The following is a 20,730-nucleotide window of genomic DNA, read 5'->3' on the forward strand; positions in this document are numbered from 1 at the left end:
CCTGTTTTTCCCAAAGTTATATGACCTTGATACTTTTTCACACACCTGTGAAATCTGTCAAAAATTCGTACTCCAGACCTACAACGTTTGGATTTCTGACTTTAAGTCTGTTTTTAAATTTTTAGGTATTTTTGAATTTAGAAAAACCTTATACTCCCAACTACAACAAGGACTGCTACAGATCCATCAAGCATAATTTATTTTCTTAACTTTTTCCAAAAAATTTCAGTGTCAAGGTTAGATCCAAGATTAGGTTGTCCTAAAGAGTAGAGGCTTGACCTTTATTCTCTAGAACTAAGAATGATGACTGGATCTCACGGAAGCAGATTTGAGCTCAATATGATTAAGAACTTAAACAAAGCTATCTCCAGTGGGATTAGCTGCCTTGTAAAGCAGTGAGCCTCCCACCCTGAGAAGTGTTGAAGGACAGGCTGAATAACCCCCCCTTTCAAGAGTGGCGTAAAGGGAATCCTACCCTGGGTGTGTGGTTGAGCTAATTAACTTACAACTCCCAGAGTATCTGATCCTATATGTACTTTGAAATCCTGAGAACGAAGGTGTTATATACATGAAAAGTGTCATTCCCAGAAGGAATTGGCTTTGCAATCTGTCTTCCTCTCGGAAGGTGACACCTTCACATATGAAGATATTGAGAAAAATGTTCTGCAGTACCTACATGACGGCTCCTCTGCCCGGGAAGACAGCATGGAGATCGCAGTCACAGACGGCACGTCAGCGACTACCTTGGAAGTGAAAGTGGAGGTGTCACTGTCAGAGGACGGGGGGCCTCAGCGGGCTGCCGGTGCCTCTCTGAGCATCACCGTGGCCAGTAAAAGCACAGCCGTAATCACCAGGTCACACCTCGCTTATGTTGTAAGTTCTTCCCTGTGTCTTGTTCACTGCACCCTCTCCCTGGGCTTGACTAGAGAGCAGTGCCATGGCTGAAGATTCAGGGCATCAGGTAGGTGGCCATATAAGGAAGTTTCTTCTCAACCTCCCAGAGCTCCACTCCATTGTTTATTCTGACTGCTCCCCACGTCTCATGAGCCGACAAGGGAATGAGCGGAACTTTGATGGAAACACAATGAGATTGTGTAGGGATGGGTGATGGTCAACAGGAAACAGTGCCTATGCTGGGAAAGCCCGAGTCCCCACTTTTTAAAGCTCCATCCATAATATTTCAAACGGCACTTTTGAGGAAAGAACACTTTAGAAGAACACACCTGATTTATGACTAATAAGTAATAATATTTCATCGCCCGCTGAGAGGAAGCCCACGTTCACCAGCTTTGGTCTCAGGGCCAGATCTAGACAGAATGCTGGCACATCCCTTTGGCAGTGCCTCTCTGCCGGGCTTCCTAGGCACGATTCCTGACTCACCCTCCATCCCGTGCCCCAAAAGAAGCCCTGTGTTTAGGGAACCAAGGGTAGTTTGAGGGACACCAGGGGTTTTTTTTTTCCCATCTGGCCCTAACTTGCTAAGTGACCCTGGTTAATTACACTCCTCTCCTTTCTTTGATTCTACCTCTGGAGCTAAGGATAATGAGGATAATTAATTTCATTTTTCAGTTATGTGTGTTGTAAACATAAACAAATTCATTATGTCAACATAATAGTTCTGACAAATACCTTGAAAATAATGATGGTTATCTGAATGGTAATCATTCTTAGTATTGAATTTTTCCTTACCAACATTAAAATTCCCACCAATGACCTGGGATTTTCTTTCTTTCATTGGTTTTGTTTTTTGTTTTTTTGTTTTTTATTTTTATTTTTTTATACTATATAGTTTTAAGTAATCCTTTTCTGGGCTAAAGAGTCCGGCTGTAAAATCTAGTCCTGGATAGTAGCATGTGAGATAAAGCATTGGCCTGGGAACAATTGCTTCAATTGCTTTAGCACAGATTTTCCCCTCAAATTGTCTTTTCTTAAATTATGGGAAACTGCATTCCACCTGATTCTTCTCATGGGTCTAGTATAGTTTCAGGACAGCTTTGGTTTTGGTTTTTTTTTTAAACTGACAGGTGATTTTTACCATAGGTTATGGTCTTCTGAATCTTATGAAACTCCATGAATTTATAAAAATGTATGAATACAGATTTAATCAATAGATCACCAAGGCTTGAAAAATGTTTGACAGGTCAAAATAGCTCTCCAGGAGCAGTTCCTGCCCATTAACTGCATATTATAAGCTGCATATCAAAATGTGAGCCCATTGGCAACCGAACATGTATTTTCAGAAATTGATTGAATGTGAATTTACCCACTAGAGCAGAAAGACTCCAAAAGGACTATTTGAGCCTGCTGAAAGCATAGCATATTTTAAAGACTTAGCTAAGTTATATACTAACTTTCTCTGAGGGTTGTAGAAGAATTTTGTACTTAATGTCATGGGGAAAATTTTTCCAGACATGCATAGTTAGTAAGTTTGCAGTGAACATCCAGAAAGGTTGGAAAAGCCGTCTGAAATGCTGGTCATAAATGGAACAGAATATACAAGGGTAGGAGCAGGTGAGCCTGTTTTTAATTAGTGTGTCATTAACTGCAGGAGGGTGACATGGTGTCAAGAGAGACAAAAGGCAAAAGTGGGATCCTGTGTGATTTGTTTCTTAATGATGGTTTCCTAAATAGTTTGCTATGCACCACAGGTAAACAAGTCGTGGGGGGATGTTTTGTAGTTAGAATGGATGAGTTTTAAAACAGGCTTACCACTTACTAGCGTAATAACCCCTGGCAGGGTACTTAACTCTCTGGGACTCAGTTTTCTCATCTGTAATGTGGGAGAAGATAGAAGATTAATCTTAAAAAGCTAACGGTGTTTCTATGCATCAGCCAAAAATACAATAGTTCAAAATATGATACTGTCTCTAATAGCATCACATAAAACATCCAGGGATAAATGTAACAAAAGATGTGTAATTTCTAGGGAAAACTGATACAATGAACAAGTAAAGAAAATCCAAAAGAATGTCTTGTCAAAGTATTAGAAATAAAGGGAGCATTTACCAAGGGCCCAGATAGAAGACAGACAAAGCAATAGCATTGCTAGGCATAAGCAAAAAATAGCCAGTAAATGTAACTAAAAAGACGCTGTTGCTTACAAAAGCTTTATAAGAATCCTGTCTGTGTGACTAAATCTAACAAAAACTAGACAGGACTTCTACGGGAATGTTACAACACTTACTTAATTGACAAACATTTAAAAAACACCCAATAAATAATGAGACATGCCATATGCATGAGCAGGAAGATTTAGTAGCAAAAAGGTATCAGTTCTCCTGCAGACTGACCTTTCCGTTCAGTTGAGTTCCAGTCAAATGCCCAGGGCACTTTTTATGGATCTTGATAAGCTGATTTTACAATAAAGAACAAAGGGCCAAAATTCTGCAAAAGAATGATAGTAGAGCAGGGGCTTGCCCTATCAGGTATCAGGAGTGATTATACACCTGCAACTGTTGAAAGCAGTTAGCCCTGGAATACACTAGATAGAGTCCAGAAACAGACCGACACACGGAACTGTGATGTAAAACAGACCGAGTAAGCCAGATCAGTGGAAACGGTAGGAACTATTTAAAATCTAGACCTGCGCAAAATGGTTATTCATATGGATAAAAAAAGAACTTGTAGTTCTCCGTCACACTGTACACAGAGATTAACTTCAGGCAAATCAAGCACTGAAACTTTACAATTCTTTGTGGCAAATAGGTGAATATTTTTAGATATTGGGAAAGGAGAGAATTTTTTAAACTAGAAACAAAAAGTGCTAACTGTAAAGAAAAGATTGATAAACTTGACTGTATTAAAATAAAATTTCTATTCCCCCAAACACATCAGAAATACAAAAAACAGACAAGTTACAAATTGGAAACAGATATTTGAAATACATATAACCAAAAACAAACAAAGAAAATATAAAAAATGTCTGCAGATCAAAAAGAAAAAATAACCCAGTAGAAGAATGAACAAGAGACAGTAATAGGAATTTCAGAAGAGAAATCCATAGGGCCAATAAATATAAAAAGAGACAATCACTTTTTTAGGCATCAAGGAAAGCAAAAAGACTACATACCATATCATACCAATTCAACTGGCAGAAATTTAAAAGTCTGAAAGTACCAAATGTTGGAGAGGAAATGAATCTGCAGAAGGTTCTTTGCTGATGGAAGAGTCAACTTAACAAACCACTTTGGGAAAGAATTTGGCATTTTCCTGTGAGGTGGCGTGGTCGTATACCCACACCATTCCTAGATTCCTCTCCAAGAGAAAGTTTCATATGTACACCAAACGACATGCCCAAGAAAATTCAGAGCAACAGTGTTTGTAATAGCCAAAATACTAAATTGAGACAAATGCCCATCGACAGGATAATGTTACCTGTGATGCACTTCCTCTGTGGGATACAGAGATGAACCGTTGCTGCGTATAATGATACCGATGGATCTCAGCGGTCCACTACTGAGTAAAAAGGAAAGTAAGTCCCACAAGGGGAAAGTCTAACTAACTCTCTTTTCATAAGTTTTTGAAAAACAACTAAAAATACTTTGTAGTAATATATCAAATAATATCAAAGAATTTCAAGGAAATGAGAAATAAAACCCAGGGTGATGGGAGGCCCAAGGACAGGGTAAAGGAGGAACACACACACAATTGTTACTTATCAGTGTTCTAGGCCTTGTGTTGGATGGTGGGTCAACAGATGTATAAGCAATAAAAGCAATAAAAAGAAAATGAAAATAAATAAAAAAAAAGAAAAAAGAAAAAGAAAATGAAGAATAAATTAATACAAAAGGGGTAAGAAGGTAGGAAAATTACAGGAGAACAAGTCTACATTCTTATGAGATTTTATGCATCCATAATATCTTAGATATGTCAAAGTAGTAGTTTTCTTTAATTATAAAAATAATTAATAATTATTTTCTGAAATTATGCTAGCATTTTCAGAAGAAAAAACCTAGCTGATTTCACACTTTTTCAAACCAAGCAGTCATTTGAGATTTGAAACATTAAAATAAATCTGCCTGACATTGAAGTAAGTTTTTTTTTTTTTTTTTTTTTTTGCCAAATTTGCCAATGTGGAATTTTGAAGCTATTCATTCTAATCAAGAGGCAGGAGCTCTGTCCTTGTAATTCATCACCATCTCACAAGATAATACCTCAGAACTCTTAGCTGTCTTTTAAAAATTCTCTCTCAGAGGGAACTCACGGTAATTCTAGGAAATAGTCTGTTGGAAGTCTGCCTGTTGTATTTGATAACCCATGTGGAAAAATAGAGACCCTTCTAAAGTATTAATTTAAGGGAAATTTTCTGAAGTTTTGCAGCTTTGATAAATTTGAGTTTCCTCCCTTAATTGTGTCAGGTGATGTAGGGAGATATGGAAAATTCTGTGACCTTGCAGTGAGGCTCTGACCTGTCGATTTAAAAAGGCCCCTAGAGGTAGAAGCAAGAACTGACTAACATCCTCTGCCCCAGATCACCCGGTGTCTATGCTGAGCACATTCCTGATGCATCCTTCAACCAGCACTACAACGTAAGCATGGAAATTTGCATTTCAAAGTACACTTGGTACTTTGAATGCAATATTTCTTTTCGTTGTTGCTGTGGCAAAGTGCAGAGTGCCCCCGTGTTCACAGCCAACTGCTCTAAAAGATGAATGGCTCAGGGAAGCTTTCCAAGAAGATGATGCCAACCTCCTAGATATTTCCACAATATCCTTAAAGAAAGAGGAAGTTGTTCATTAAGACATACAGCTGTTGTCCGTGGAGAAACACAGAAAGCCAATTTTATTTCTTAATAAGCCATGCAGGAGGAAAGGAAATTGTCTTTGTTAAGATTGGTCATCGCGGGGGTTGATTATCCGTGGGTTCCATCTGATGAAACGAAATCCATAAGATTTCCTAAATTCTTCTGTTACGCTAAAATTTTTCCCATGTCAAATTATTACTTAAAGTGAGTCACTGGCTACGCTAGATAACTTCCCTTCTTCCTCTTTCACAGAATTTTCTTTCTCCTTGTATTATATGTTATAATGGAATTTTACCTGCTTTTAAAAAGCAAACCATCCTTTGAAACTCTGAAGGAAGCCTACCACTGTGTTTATGGGACGGTGACTTACATCTCCGACCCTGTTTTGTTCTTCACTACATTCATGTCATAAAAGCGCAACCCTGTGGGGCTCCTCCAGTAACAACATGGCATCTCTTTGTTTTATGCCCCGTACCTAAAGTGCATTTCCTCACGGTTATCTTGAGCTACTCTTGAAAGAAGACATTATCCAAGAGGTATTTTACAGAGCATAAATAATGGGATTTTCATGCACTTTGAGACGGCGTTGCTTTATCACAAAGGGAAACAGACTTTTGCAGCTGGCGGAGAAGTAAGCACCCGTGATCTTTACCTCCTGGACGCATTTATTCCTACAAGTGTGCGTTCATGTCTTGCCTCATATTTGCCCGATTAGGATGATTCTTCCCCTGACTCAGAGATCTGGATTCAGTTACGTTCCCTGCCCGCGCATGGTGCTCTCTTAAGAGTGTCGGGACCCGAGGTGGAAGAACTCTCAGAGGTTTCCAATTTCACAATGGAAGACATCAACAACCAGAAAATCAGGTATATAACCACTTTGCATTATTGATAGAGTTTGTAAAAATTGTATTAAAATATTTAAGCAACTGACCGGTAGCCCCTTGAAAGATTGTATTGCCCCATTTTTAAACAGAGATGCAACCGTCTTGCCTGGCTTGTCCCGGAGCTCGTTCGTTTGATCCCCGCCCTCCCTCTGCAGGTACTCCGCTGTGTCTGAGACTGACGGTGGTCTGGTTACTGATGGCTTCCGCTTCTCTGTCTCCGATACGGACCGCCACCGTCTGGACGATCAGATGTTTGCCGTCACGATCACGCCTGTTCAGAACCCGCCTCCAGTCCTTGCGTTTGCTGACCTCATCACGGTAAACAGTTCTCAGAGCAATGGGCAGCGAGTGTTGTGCAGAGATGAAATCTGTTCTGTTGTAAATACAGGATTTCTACCTGAATCGGCTGCCAAGTTCTTCCTCCAAAGTGTCTAGGCAATCGGGTCGAGATACGCATGGTTTTCAATCATGAGTTTTTCAAAAAGTATGAGAAAATACATGCAGAAGATCAAATAATTATATTCACATTATTTAGTCAAAAAACATCTATGTGCTAGACATAAATGCTAGATGTGTGTAGTATTTTGTATACTGTGCTAGGTACGTATAGTAGCGGGAGTAAAATTATAAATGGAATACATCTTTCAGGAGTTAAAAATCTAATGCTGCCGAGAACTAAAATTTGGGGAGATGGACGATGTCCCCAAGTCACTTTTTAAGCCAATACTTATCACTGTAAAGGTTATTTATAGTTCCTGGGGTGGGGGAGGGAGGGGGCCATAAGATATGTCCCGTTCATGAGGTTACCCAGACCTGAGTTCATGCTGCTTCTGTTCCTTACTAGCTGAGTGACTCTGGACCAATGATATAATCTTTCTTGCCCCAATTTCATCTTTAAACTGTAACTATTCCTGTTACCGAAAGGATTGCTCTGATAGTTCACAAAATACCATTTAAAACCCCCAGTACTTACCAACACATGGTAGGGATTCCATAAAAGTTAATTCAATCTCCTTGTCCTGCTCCGTGTACATACCACATGCCAAAAACTCAAAGAGTTTTTCCGGTTTTGTCAAGCAACTAAAAATCCGTAAAATTGACTTGTTTCCAGATGGTTTTGATATTGCATACCCTGGGAACCCATTTGGCTCTTCTCCATCACCAGCGTCAGGGTGAGCTTCCACTCTGTACCTCGTAGATCTTCCTACATCTGGCCAAGCATTGTTCAGAGTGGAAAGGCTCAGGCGTGCCCAACAGGCCAGCAGAAGCACCAGGAACAGGTCATGGGTTAGCATACGAAGCAGGGCCCTAAAGGAAAAAGTTAGGTCCAGCAAGTGCTTTTACTCAGGTGGATTCATTTCCCTCCTTAACCTTAAGGTTAGCACTCACTTTGAGGTGTGGGGAGGGAGCCCTTTCCTCCCCCACCCCATGGGCATGTACCATAAGGGGATGAGCAGCGGGACTTTCATGCTGGGTGGGGGCGCCTGCAGGACGGTCACCCTCCCAGTATCCGAGGGAGGACAGACGGGTCACCCCCGGGCTGCAGGCTTTGGGATGATGGGAGGGAAGCAAGGCAGCCGTGCCGCCGCGCAGCTGTGCTCAGGTGGGGGTTAGAACGGGCCAGAGCCACTTCATAACCAGATCCATCACGGAGGCAAGCACCGCCCTGGAGGGAGACCCAGGAGTCCGGCGTGGGAATGCAGCTCCGCGCGGCGCCGAGCGATCGCGGCCCGGCAGCGGCACGTTCTTCATCCCCCCGGCAGAGGGTTTGCCTCCTCGAAGCAGTGGAACTGGTGCTGGGAGGTCCCCCCAGGCAGCACTTTCCACTCCAGCTCCTTTCCCGGCGGTCCTGTGCCACCGCCCGGGGACTGTACAACCTCCTCTTCCGTAGGTCGACGAGGGAGGGCGAGCCCCACTCTCCTTCTACCACTTCTTCGCCGCCGCCGACCAGGACAGCCTCCGGGGCGACGCCGTCATTAAGCTGAGCGCTCTGCCCAGATACGGCTGCATCGAGAACGCGGGCACAGGTAGGCGGTGGCCCGGCCGCAGCGTCGCTCCAGACCTGGCGACAAGGGAGGGTGGCGGGGGCAGCTGCCTCCTGTCCAAGCTGGACGTGGGGGGCTAAGGAGGAACAGAGCCATTTCCAAGAAACGGGAGGGAGGACGATTTCGGTCGCTCAGAATCTCCTGAGCGTTTCCCTCGTGCCAGGCACAGGGGTGTAACGGGACACGACACGAGCAGACACCCCTACCTTCCCGCGGCTGCAGACCCCGGGGTGTGGGGGGACAGGTAAGAAGCCGAACAAAGGAGGAGATCGGGTAAGATGTAGGAGGCCCCTCGGTGCTGCTGGATCGGGAGCGCCGGCAGCGGGGAGAGGAAGGACCCATGGCTTGGCCCTCGGAGCCCGGTGTCGAGGCCATACGGATGCCTGTCCTTCTGCTATGAGGCGGCCGCGGCTCACCTGAGCCACCGCTCCGGGTTCAGCGCCTTCGAAGGCTGTGACATGAGTCGGAAGGCCTGCTCGTCCGTCTGTGACCCCTCGACACCCCTCCCCCTCCACCATCCGCCCCGGACCCCCGCTGCCCTTGCCGCGTCTCACAGGGAAGGAGAGGCGAGGAGGCGTGTCCTGTCCCCGGCCCCCCGAGACCGCGGTGACTGGCGGTTGAGACAGCTCCTGGCAGGTCAGCGGGCGGCTGCCTCCGCAGCGACCTCCGAGTGCCAGTGCGCGGCTCTAATCGGCGTGTCTCTAGCAGCTCCCACAGAGAGGCCCTTGACTGAGCCTGTCTGGGGCCAGCATGGGGCCTGGGTTTGAAATCCATTTAGCGGCGGCCGTGTTTTCCTCCGGAAAACTGCGGGTCCTTCCCCCATGTTGCCTTTCATGGCGGGCACTCGGATTTGTTTATCGCCGACTTAGATCGGTCTCAGAAGTGCTTGTGCCAGAAACGAAGGATGTGAAGGTGAGTGAGACACAGGCCCCTGCCTTGAATGAGGGATGGAGAGGAAGACCGGTAAATGACAGGAAATCAAACGTGCTGGCACACGGAAAGGGCCCTACCCTGAGGAGGTACACAGGGCAAAACAGTGAATTCTGTCTGAGCGGGCGGGAATGGCTGTTGGAAGGTGAAGGCTTAGTGAGGGTCCCACTGTGGGCAGAGGGGACCACGGGCGAAGGTGGGGAGACCTGAAGGGGTCGTTGCCTCCCGTCTCTACCTCTTTTCTCTCCGGGGTTTTGTTGTTTTTTTTTTAAGCCTCCCTAACGTGGTTTGACGTTAACCTGAACTGCCTACAGGGGAGTATTTCACTGGCCTAGAAGTCCAATTTCTGCCAAGCTCCAGCTCTCTAAACAGTGATTCTCAGACTTCTGTGTGTATGCGACTCCGCTGGAGCGCTCGTGAAACACAGTGTCCTGAGCGGCAGCCCCAGAGCTCCCCTGGGCAGAGGCTGGGGGGCCCATGCATTTGCATTTCCCCCCGGCTCATAGGCGATGCCACAGCTGCTGGCCTGGGGACCACATTCGGAGAATCACTGCTCTGCGTCAATATGAGCCTGGGAGTAAGAAAACGGCGTTCAGGCGGCTGGGGGCAGGGCAGAGGGGTGCAAATACTGATCCCAAGACACTTTAAGGGCTCCAACCCTCTCTCCGGGGTGTTCAGCCCCGAGCCTGTTTTGTGTGTATGGACCAGCTATCCAGATTCAGAACCCAGCAGTTCCGCAGAATGCCTTTTGGAAACTGTTACAAGGAGCAGCTTTAACTTCTTACCAGGAAGCCAGGAGGAAACGGAATAAATCTGTCGAGAGGCAGGAAACGAACAGCACGGGCTCTACGTTCTGTTAGGAGCAGCGCAAACAGAGCAGAACCACCTTGACTGCCTCGAGGGCGTGCGTCACCGGTTCCTGCAGGACGCAGTGGTAGATGTTCGGGACGAGAGCCTGCGTGCATCAGGAACTATTTAATTTGCACGCAGTGTATTCTGCTGAAAGAGGCGAGGAAGCACGTTAATGAGAATGATTTACGTGAAAAAACAGAAGGTGCAGTTTTGAAACTGGGAAGGCTGGTGCTTAAAGCTTCGGTGACAGATTCGCTCATTGAACAGCTTATTTTCCAATGACAGGAAGTGAGTCATTTCTCTCTGGGAGTATATTTTTAGGCATCATTTAGCTTATTTAGGCTCTTTCTGACCCAACCCAAGTAAACGCACATTTTTCATATTTGCTATCGGTCAGTGTAAAGGGAAAATAAAAATTCGAAGGAATGACAGCACTTTGTCCTGGAAACACCGACCTGTGTGTGCTAGGGACTCTCCGGTCACAGGTCGCTCAGACTCCCCCGTGTTCCTGGTGTCAAGAGGAACCAAATCCGATGGGTAAAATCTAACACAGTTCATGTCGAAGAAAAAACACTTGTCCTGAGTTCTTATTTCAAACAAATTGTAAGTAACACTTTTTCAGTCCTAGCCTTTCTGTTGGAAGGTTAACCAAAAAAATGACACTGTCTACAATTCAGGAAGGCAATGGCTTTTTGATTTATGACCTGATGTTTGCAACGAGCCATGGAAGAGGCAAAGAGAAAGTCTTTGTTGCTTTCTGAACTTCTATACACACTTTTCTCTGTTGATATGTATCCAGGGGGTGTTTGAAGACACAGGGCTCTCCTCTCTTTAGAGGAAAATGTGGTAACAACTTAAAACCCATCCATTAGAGAGACTCAGACCAAGGAAGGGATGAGCCATCCATCATTAGATGGTGTTTACTCTTCCCTGGGTCTTTTCCGGGTTTGGTTGGGCTCGGGATAAAAAGAAGAGTTAACCAGAACCAGCTCGCTGTCCGGAGCTCAGCGTGGAACTTGAGCATCTCAGTGCTTCGATGGCTGTGGATGGTCCCCGAGCACCGCAGCAGCCCTGGTGTGCCATCCCAGGGGCTGAGCTCTGACCCGTGGGGAGGTTTCCTTAAGGAACTGAGGTCAAATGAAAACACGCTTATTGAGATATCTCTTAGATAAAGTATACAGTTACTCTTTCTTACATAGAGGAGGATTCCTCGGGTGCCTGAGTGGCTCATTTGTTTAGCGTCTGCCTTCGGCTCAGGTCATGATCCCAGGCTCCTGAGATCAAGCCCTGCATGGGGCTCCCTGCGCGGCAGGAACCTGCTTCTCCCTCTCCACCAGCTTGTGTTCCCTCTCTTGCTTTGGTCTCTCGGTCAAATAAGTAAATAAAATCTTTAAAAAAAAAAAAAAAAAAGGAGGAGGAGGAGGCGGCTTCCTCTTGCATGGTGTGCGAGGCAGTGTGGTTTTAAAACTGACCAAAGCTTAAGGTAGCACCCTTGCGTTTGTATTGTTATGTGTCTGAGGACTTACCTTATCACAGATTTCTAACAAAACAACCACGGATTCTTTTTTTAATTCTTGCTATATAAAGGAGTGTTCTGAGTGCTTTCATGCGTCGTATCTCATTTGATTCCCTGTCGAAACAGCCAGGCAGGCGCAACCATGTGTGGGTGAGGAATAGGAGGGAAACTGGGATTTGACCCCGAGTCTTCGGTTGCTAGCTTTGTGTCCTTTCCATTCTCCATTTTTAGCCTCTAAGGTATTTCATCTTTTGTTGATAATGCTGTCATGTTTTCTAGTTCAGCCTAGTAAGCAAGCACAATGGATCAAGGCAAAAGTTCTCTCTTGATGTTGACGCAGGTGATCGTTTTGGCCCTGGAACTACCAGTGACCTCGAGGCGTCATTCCCTATTCAAGATGTCCTGGAAAACTACATTTACTACTTCCAGAGTGTTCACGAGAGCATTGAGCCAACGCATGACATTTTTAGTTTTTATGTAAGTGATGGACACAGTCGCTCAGCAGTCCACAGCATCAACATCACCATTGAGGTAAAGACTTCAAAGTTGGAACAGGGGGCCTCTGACAAAAATGTCCCAGCATGAGCTAGCCTTCCAGGAACTCAAAAACAAGATCGCATTTAACCTTCAGTTTTCAAGGTCAACTTAAAAATACAACCCTGCTTGAGGACGCTTGTAGAATTAAGGCTGGCATTCGGAGAGGGTCTGACTTGGAAATCTGAATTTCCACTTCGGGGTAAAATGTGTTCATTCTGTGTGAAAACGGTTTGTGAGGGTCAGACAGAGAAACAGTGTCAGTCTCATATTTAGCTGAAAACCAACATATACCTATTTTCCCCTGAAACTATTGTATTTAGTCACATACATACTTGCCTTTTCTTACATTTTTGATGCATGTACTTGTTAAATTGTAACATCAAAGAAACATGTTCCTTGATGCCGTATTTATTCTCATTTGAGCAACTGGGGAGCTTGCTCTCCCAGCCCGGGGAGCCAGAGAGAGAAAAGGTAAAACTCAGAATGGAATACCCTCTCTCCTGGGAAAGGACACCTTCAGAGGTGGTACAGGGGGGCTGGCACGGGGTCAGGGAGACAGTTTTAGGAACCCACACCTTTAAATATGGTGTCCTCCTACAGTACTATGATACTCTTGGGGTTTTCTAGGACAGTTTTGATTTCAAACAATGTGCTTTTTTATCCTCAAAATATACTCATACTTCTCTAACCACATGTCCAGATTTTTGGTCCAAAAAACACGATCACTGTCCCCGTGGAAAATATCTTGAGATTTCTGTAGAACGTCCATTTCTTTTCAAGGGGACATTCTTCTTTCAAACAAACCATTTTGACTGGGAATTGAAGATGGTTAAGTACTATTTTAAGAGTGAAAGTTGTTGTGACAATGGTGCTTTCGCTGACTAAGGTGCATTTTCTTTCTTAAACCAATATCCGTGTGGACCTGATATTTTATGCTTTCATCAGAGGAAGAACGACGAGCCTCCCAGGATGACCTTGCAGCCCCTCGGCGTGCAGCTGAGCTCGGGAGTGGTGATAAGCAATTCTTCCCTGAGCCTGCTGGACCTGGACACTCCAGATAATGAGCTGGTTTTTGTGTTGACAAAAAAGCCTGACCACGGTAGGACCAACTGCATGGCGAGCTTCTTAATCGAGAGACCTGTTAGCATTTTAGAATAAACACAGATTTCTGTTGGTTTTTCCTCCACTTCGCCTGTGCGTAGCCCATTCTTTGCATCAGAGTATAATCAGATTCACAGCTAGCCAATATTCTTTGGGGTCACAGTGGACACCAGTGGCTCTAAAAAGTCTGAATCCCAGGTAATTGGTGTCTCGGAAATTCAATTTCAGCTATTTTTTTGCTCTCCTATATAACCTCGGGCAAGACAGGTTTAGAGTTCTATTCTCAGAGCAGGCTTCATTGCTGGATGGTCCTGGGCCACCTCGTGCAAGGAACAGTGGGGCCCCCTTGTTATTAATTGCACAAGGTGTTCACTTCAGGTTAGAGGTGAGCTGGATGTCTTTATGAACTTGATCCTTTTGCAACGAAAGCACTTTTCCTGATTAAACCAGAGGTAAAAACCACCATGGGAATCTTTTACCTACTTCTTTTCTAAGTGCCATCCCTCTGGTATTAGCCAAAGCTCTGGAACTTTCATCTCCCAGGTGGTACCTTAGTGTATCATAACCCCCGCGGTCTTTTAAAGATGAAGTTTCACTGTTGATGAAAAGTTAATAGAAGAGTCTGTTGGTCCCTGCATTTTATCTTCCTTCACTTTTACTTTCTTTAATGAAGCACTTTAACTGTCCCATCATGATACACACGACCCTTGAAAACAGAAAAATATGCTCCCACCCAAAGATGTCTAGTGCCCTTCTGAATTTAAAAGGAATTCAAAACACAGTCCCTTCTCCCCTCCCAGGTGCCCTAGAAGGAAAGCAGCAGAAGCGTGCTATTTGCACTTTGCAGATGGGGAAAGTAAGGTGTAGGTAATGCGTGAGTTTGAGTTCATGGAGGAAGACTTGATTTCTAAGCCACTGTATTACCACATGAATTGTGTCTCCTTAAGAGATTTTTGAACAGGACAAGTTGGATCTTATCTTCTTTATTTGTAGATGAGGCCACAGAGCAGCTCCCTGTGCCTCTGTAGATAATTCTCAGTCGTTGGTCATTTATGTGTATGTGTCACCAAGAGCCTCTGAGGTGCTGGACAGTCTACCCAGGCTCATGCTAGTTGACAACATTGGGCCATTCTTCGGTGCCATATGTATTCTACTTTTGTTTCTTTGTTTTTCTTTACTCTCTTTCTCAGGCCGTCTGCTCTGGAGGGAAACTGCTTCTGAGCCTCTGCAGAACGGAAGGGTTTTAACTCAAGGCTCCTCCTTCACCTACCAGGATGTGCTGGCCGGGCTGGTCGGGTACATGCCCGGCGGCCCCGGGGTGGCAGTGGATGAGTTCCGGTTCTCCCTCACGGACGGCCTCCACACGGACACCGGGAGGATGGAGATATACATAGAGCTGCCTACAAGCGGCTCCCCCAACGTGGCCGTAAACCGAGGACTTCAGCTCTCAGCAGGTACCGCGGGAACGGGAGAGAGCGGCTGAGGTCCCTCCGTCCCCTCCGTCCTCGTCAGTGCGCACGTTAGCTCTGTGGGAGGGTATTGAAGTCGGCCTTCAAAAGTCAGAGAGACCCGAGGTGGGAAGAGCTATTCTTTTAGGGACACAAGCGTTGTGAGTGACTCCTGTAAATCTCTTAAATCCTTTGGACCGGATACCTGCCTGTGAATTGGAGAAGAGATTGAGAAGAGTTTAGAGTACTTCCAGGGCCCTCAAAACCTCAGTGTATCCAGCTGCTCAGGCCACGTCTCTTAGAACACGGCCATGGCCCAGCCGGCCCCACGGAAACAACGGCAACAGCAACAGAAGAAATCCAACAGAGTTTTCAGGACGCTTATTTTCAAGTGGCAGGGGAGCATGGGGGGTGCAATTCAGAAGCCATCGTACACTGAAAGGATTATAAAAATAACTGAGAGGGTGCCTGGGTGGCTCAGTGGGTTAAAGCCTCTGCCTTCGGCTCAGGTCATGATCCCAGAGTCCTGGGATCGAGCCCCACATCGGGCTCTCCGTTCAGCGGGAAGCCTGCTGTCTCCTCTCTCTCTGCTGCCTCTCTGCCTATTTGTGATCTGTCAAATAAATAAAAATAAAATCTTAAAAAAAAAATGACTGAGAGTCACTAGACATGGTATCCTAGGGTATGAGAGTCACAAGTTTACCTGTCTAGAAGCAGAACCTGAAGGACCCGTGACGTGTCAGTCTTGAATCAGTTGGCGGTAGGGAGTCAGAGAGTGTGCCTTTTCCCCCCAGAACATCTGCATCCCACTGGGGTCCTATGTGTTTATCTACCCTTAGTTTCACAGGTGTCTTGTAGTGAAAACTATACAGCATGACGGTATCTGAAAATTTACAGATTCCCAAAGGTCCCCATTATCGATCTGAGATTTCCCTCTCACCTGTTTACAAGCCAGTCAGTCAGCCTGCCAGTGTTTCATGGGTGCTGATAGAAGACAAGAGACTCCTGGGTCAGAGACCACATACTTTGTTACTCACAGCACGATGGGCAGCATTGCCATCAGCAACTTTGCATCGTTTCCCTCGGCACTCCAAGACTGTGGAGATGACGCCGAAGGCCTGGACGGATGCCTTGACATGTGGTGGGAGGCATTACAGAAGAGGAAGGCTGAGCTTGGGGAGACTCCCCCGCTACAGTAACAATAAGCAAGCCTGATCTTTGTCCCAGAGGAAGATTATCACCTCATCCCCCGGGACTGCTTGCTGAGAACGGCCTGGGGAAAGAATAGTTCGGCCTTGCGTCGTTGGCATTACCAGCAAGAAGACACGGGAGGCCCAGGGCTCAGCCAATGCTAGGATGTATTACACATGAATGACAAGCATCTACTTCACCTAAATTTACTGTTTTTAATATGAACTGGACAGGAAAGCAAGGGGCAAGGCCCTGAGAAGAGGTGTTCACCACTTGCTCGTGTCTCGCCGCCATCCCCAGCAATCTGCATAGCCTTCCAGGGCCCAGCACTCAGAGCCCCCTGTTTTACACTCTTGTAAATGTTGATTTTAACTATTTGGTTTGAGATGGCAGCAAGATACATTTATAAGTTTATGTAAATCTGTTGCTTATGATTTAGTGAACCTCAAGACGGTAAATAAGTTAGGTCCAAGAAGGTTTCACCAAAGATCTAGGAGTTGATACATCAGTCTAGAGAGGGGTAACTGCTAGGTCCCAGGAGTAGAGGGAGCCTGGCACACGGAGAGTGAAATGGATCAGGAGAGAGAAGGGCTCAGATCTAAACCGAAGGGAGGATTAACACATTGGGAAGTTGGGATTGTTTCACTTAGGGAAATTAAAATGCACGCAGCTGGAGATGGAGAAGGGCAAGCACCCAATATTCAGTTAAACCCAGGCAATGTGTGAGGATTTAGTCTCTAGTCTCCCGAAACCACTTGACAATGATGGACAATGACCTCCTCTCTCCCACTCACTTCCAGGGTCTGTAGCACGCATCACAGAGCAGCATTTGAGAGTGACAGACACTGATTCGGACGACCGCCAGGTGATGTACATCATGAAGGAGGATCCTGGCGCGGGGAGCCTGCAGATGGTGAAGAACGACATCCCCGAGCAGATCTCCGTGACGGGCCCCATCCGGAGTTTCACCCAGGCCGACATCAGCCGAGGTCAGCCGGCTCTCTCGCACCTGCCCGGACTTAGAGTCCACCCACAGCAGCGAATGGGAGTTAAACGCCTGGTGGCTTGTGGCCGTAAACTGCACTCTTTGTTTTGAATGAGAGCTGGTTGTAGTTTCATTTATTCTTTCTTGTGTCCTCCAATTTTTGTTTAAAAAAAAAAAGACCGTCCTTCTTGGCTAAAATGTGTTCATGCTTTGACATAGCATTGATGAAATTTGGGGCTATTATGGAGGAAAAAAAACCATTTTGACTTGCGATGATGCTAAAAAGTGTGTGTGAGAGAGAGAAGGGAAAGGAAGTGAATCGGGACGAAGGTGGAGTTACGCCTGCCTGGGGTGAACGATTTATGTCTCTTTTCAGCTCCCCAAAGAGCACAAGTTAATGAACTAAGCAAAATGGAAGGGCATAAATCGGAGCTGCCCCGGGGAGATGACATAGCCCATCCCTTCTCCAGGAAATGCTGATGTAACGTAGAAGCATAAATGTTAAATGCTCCGGCGTTACTGGACAGTTCTTTCAGGAGTAAGGGAGAGGTTACATCGTGGGGGAAAAAAAGTAACCCGAAGTCATGGGCCAATGTGCAATTCCATTTGGAGATGGAAACAGGGCCCCGAGGAGCAGAAATAAGGGTCTTGTCCTTGCGCTGACACTCAGATGAGTCACCATCGAATTCTCACTGGGCCCGTCTGTACTTTGCCGAAGGGCCTGGAGTAGACCACGCGATAATAGTTCCTTAATCATTCTCGGCCTCAGTGTCTCTTTGTAAGAATGAGACTGGGTACCTCCCCCCAGATGTTTGGTGACATTTACATCGTGAGGTACCTGGAGGTGACGCGGGGGCTGAACAAAAATGTCGGGTTTGTACTTCTCCCCGTGGATCTTTGTGACGAGTATGTAGAATGAATCCGTTAACTTGTTGGTTGGAGCTGTATTCAGTGCTGTTTCAGAAATGACTTAAGGCTGCCCTGGGAAGTGGGAGTGAGGAGCTCTGGGAGAATACGGGCCCCATGACATGGGTATCTGGCCCATGATGCAGGTGGCATCGCTGCGCATTTTCCACGAGGTTACTTCCTTCGAGTCTTTCCCAAAAGCTGAGCCTCCATCAACGGTGGTACTTGGGCTGATTTCATTATGAGAGTGTTTTTGATGAGGAGGAAGTCAAGAGTGGGAGGGGAAAGGGAGGAATTGAAAACTTCAGATTAAAATGTCTAAAGCAATGTCCAAGAGAGGAAGGCGTTAATGGGGTCATTGGCGTGAATACCAATCCGATTCCCACTTCCCGCTTCAGAAATAAGGGCAGAAAGCACGGACAGTGAATCTTCATTATCTTTTCCTTTTTTACAGGCCAAGTGGAATACAGACACGGGAAAGGAGAATCTGGCGGGAGCTTTGCTTTTAAATTTGATGTGGTTGATGGTGAAGGCAACACGCTGATGGGCCAGTCGTTTTCCATCAGTGTTTTGGGTAAGGGGGTGTTGGGTTTCTAAAAATATTCCAAAAGGTCTGAGGTCATAGAGTGTACACTGTGCTCACCTTGTTACCCAGCTCCGTGGGACTCTGGAACCCTGTCCCCTCTGTAGCATGGAGCTCTGGCTCCTTGGGGCTCTCTTTGAGGGACAGGTCCAAGGATTATTCTGATTTTACTCCTGGGCCCCACACCCAGAACTGAAGAAAGGAGGCTGAAAGGATCCCCTTTCCAACCACTATTTCTGACATTTTCAGAAGACAATTCCCCACCGGTCATCACCACCAACAAAGGGCTGGTCTTGGATGAGAACTCAGTGGAGAAAATCACCGCTCTGCAGCTCTCTGCCACTGACCAGGAGAGTACGCCGACAGAACTGATCTATACCATCACGAGACAGCCCGAGCTGGGCCACCTGGAACATGCCGCGTCACCAGGTAAGCCTGTCCTCTCTTGCTTCATCCAACCAAAAGGTGGGATTTGGTAAGTGTTGGGGGTAAGCCACACACACCTAGAATCTGCCTTGGTTAGTATTTATTTTTGCCTTGTTGATTTTGACCATTATGTACTGCTTTGTATCATACTTGGCACACAGTAGATGCTCAATAATTCCTTGCTGGAAGTTGAATAGACAATTACAACTTTATGTAAGCAGTCTGTCTCCATGACCAGATTGTCAATTCCTTTAGGGCAAACACTGCAAAACCATTCTTCTAAAGTCTGAGCACCTGGCACAGTTATGATGCACCACGTTTAAAAAATGTAATTCAGGAAGTATCCAGTGAGCATGTGTATTGGGCAAGATTCTAGTTGAGCTGCTGCTGAGGGGGGCAAAAAAAGATAGAGGAGGTCCCTCCCCCTCCAGTGTGCTCTGTTGGACGAGATAAGGAACCTCTGCCTATAACCACTGATAAGAAATACGGCAGGTGGGGCGCCTGGGTGGCTCAGTGGGTTAAAGCCTCTGCCTTCGGCTCAGGTCATGATCCCAGGGTCCTGGGATCGAGCCCCGCATCGGGCTCTCTGCTCAGCAGGGAGCCTGCTTCCTCCCCTCTCTCTCTCTGCCTGCCTCTCTGCCTACTTGTGATCTATGTCTGTCAAATAAAGAAATAAAATCTTTAAAAAAAAAAAAAAAAAAGAAAGAAATACGGCAGGTATTTTCAGAACTGTGTAAACCTGGTGTCCTAGAAGTTCAAAAATGGGAGAGGCTGCATTAGGTAGGAAGGTGCACAGTGATGGCGTTTAAAAGCCCCCTTAGAGGGCGCCCAGGTGGCTCAGTCGGTTAAGCGTCTGCCTTCGGCTTGGGTCATGGTCCCGGGGTCCTAGGTTCGAGTCCCACATTGGGCTCCTTGTTCAGTGGAGAGCCTGCTTCTCCCTCTGCCTGCTGCTCCCCCTGCTTGTGCTCTCTCTCTATTTCTCTCTCTCTGACAAATAAATAAAATCTTTAAAAAAAAAAATTGGCCCTTGGAAGGAAAGTTTGAGCAGACAGAAATGGTGTTACTTTCAAAGACGAGAATGGCATGTGGGCACATTCAAAAAATGGTGAGTGGACAGGTTTAGCTAAAGCTTGTATTCTGAAATAGGAGTGGATGTGGCCCATGGGTAGACTGAGATCTTACGAGGTCTTCAGAGCTGGGATGAGTGATCCCTGCGTAACTCAACAGGTGACAGAGAGTCACTGCAGAATTCTGAGCAGGGAGGAAAGTGACGTTGATCCAGTGCTAGCAGATGGACAGGACGAAAGCGAGGGGAGCAGTGACAATGGGTCAGACGTCTCGCATCTGGCCCGGTAGGAGGTAGTGAAGCTTCCCCTGGGGGGGCGGTTGTGGGGATGGGAAGATGAGAACCATGTAAGAGATCGTGCCCAGCGCCCGGCAAACTGTGTTCAGTCAACAGCAGTCGGTGGAGAGCGGGAGGGAGGGAAGGATTTCGGGGGCAGAACCTGTAGAACGTGGCCGCTGAATGGACCTGAGGCCCTGGAGACGCTTGCCGGATGAGCCGTCTGAAGGTGGAGTTGTCT

At 46.1% G+C, this 20,730-nt stretch overlaps 1 protein-coding gene across 1 annotated transcript in view; it reads left to right on the forward strand.

Moving 5' to 3' along the window:
* Positions 1–20,730, forward strand: part of FRAS1 (Fraser extracellular matrix complex subunit 1) — a gene marked incomplete at its 5' end in the record, with an annotated part of 403,879 nt that overhangs the window by 309,725 nt on the left and 73,424 nt on the right. Inside the window, 10 exons of the mRNA XM_080796111.1 lie at positions 626–873; positions 6,459–6,607; positions 6,783–6,945; positions 8,519–8,654; positions 12,311–12,501; positions 13,453–13,606; positions 14,799–15,062; positions 17,048–17,236; positions 18,593–18,712; positions 18,971–19,150. Of these exons, the coding sequence (XP_080652237.1) occupies positions 626–873; positions 6,459–6,607; positions 6,783–6,945; positions 8,519–8,654; positions 12,311–12,501; positions 13,453–13,606; positions 14,799–15,062; positions 17,048–17,236; positions 18,593–18,712; positions 18,971–19,150 (1,794 nt within the window). The remainder of the gene's footprint in view (positions 1–625; positions 874–6,458; positions 6,608–6,782; positions 6,946–8,518; positions 8,655–12,310; positions 12,502–13,452; positions 13,607–14,798; positions 15,063–17,047; positions 17,237–18,592; positions 18,713–18,970; positions 19,151–20,730) is intronic.

Source organism: Martes martes (genome assembly GCF_963455335.1).
Source record: "Martes martes genome assembly, chromosome: 2".
NCBI classification, from domain to species: domain Eukaryota; kingdom Metazoa; phylum Chordata; class Mammalia; order Carnivora; family Mustelidae; genus Martes; species Martes martes.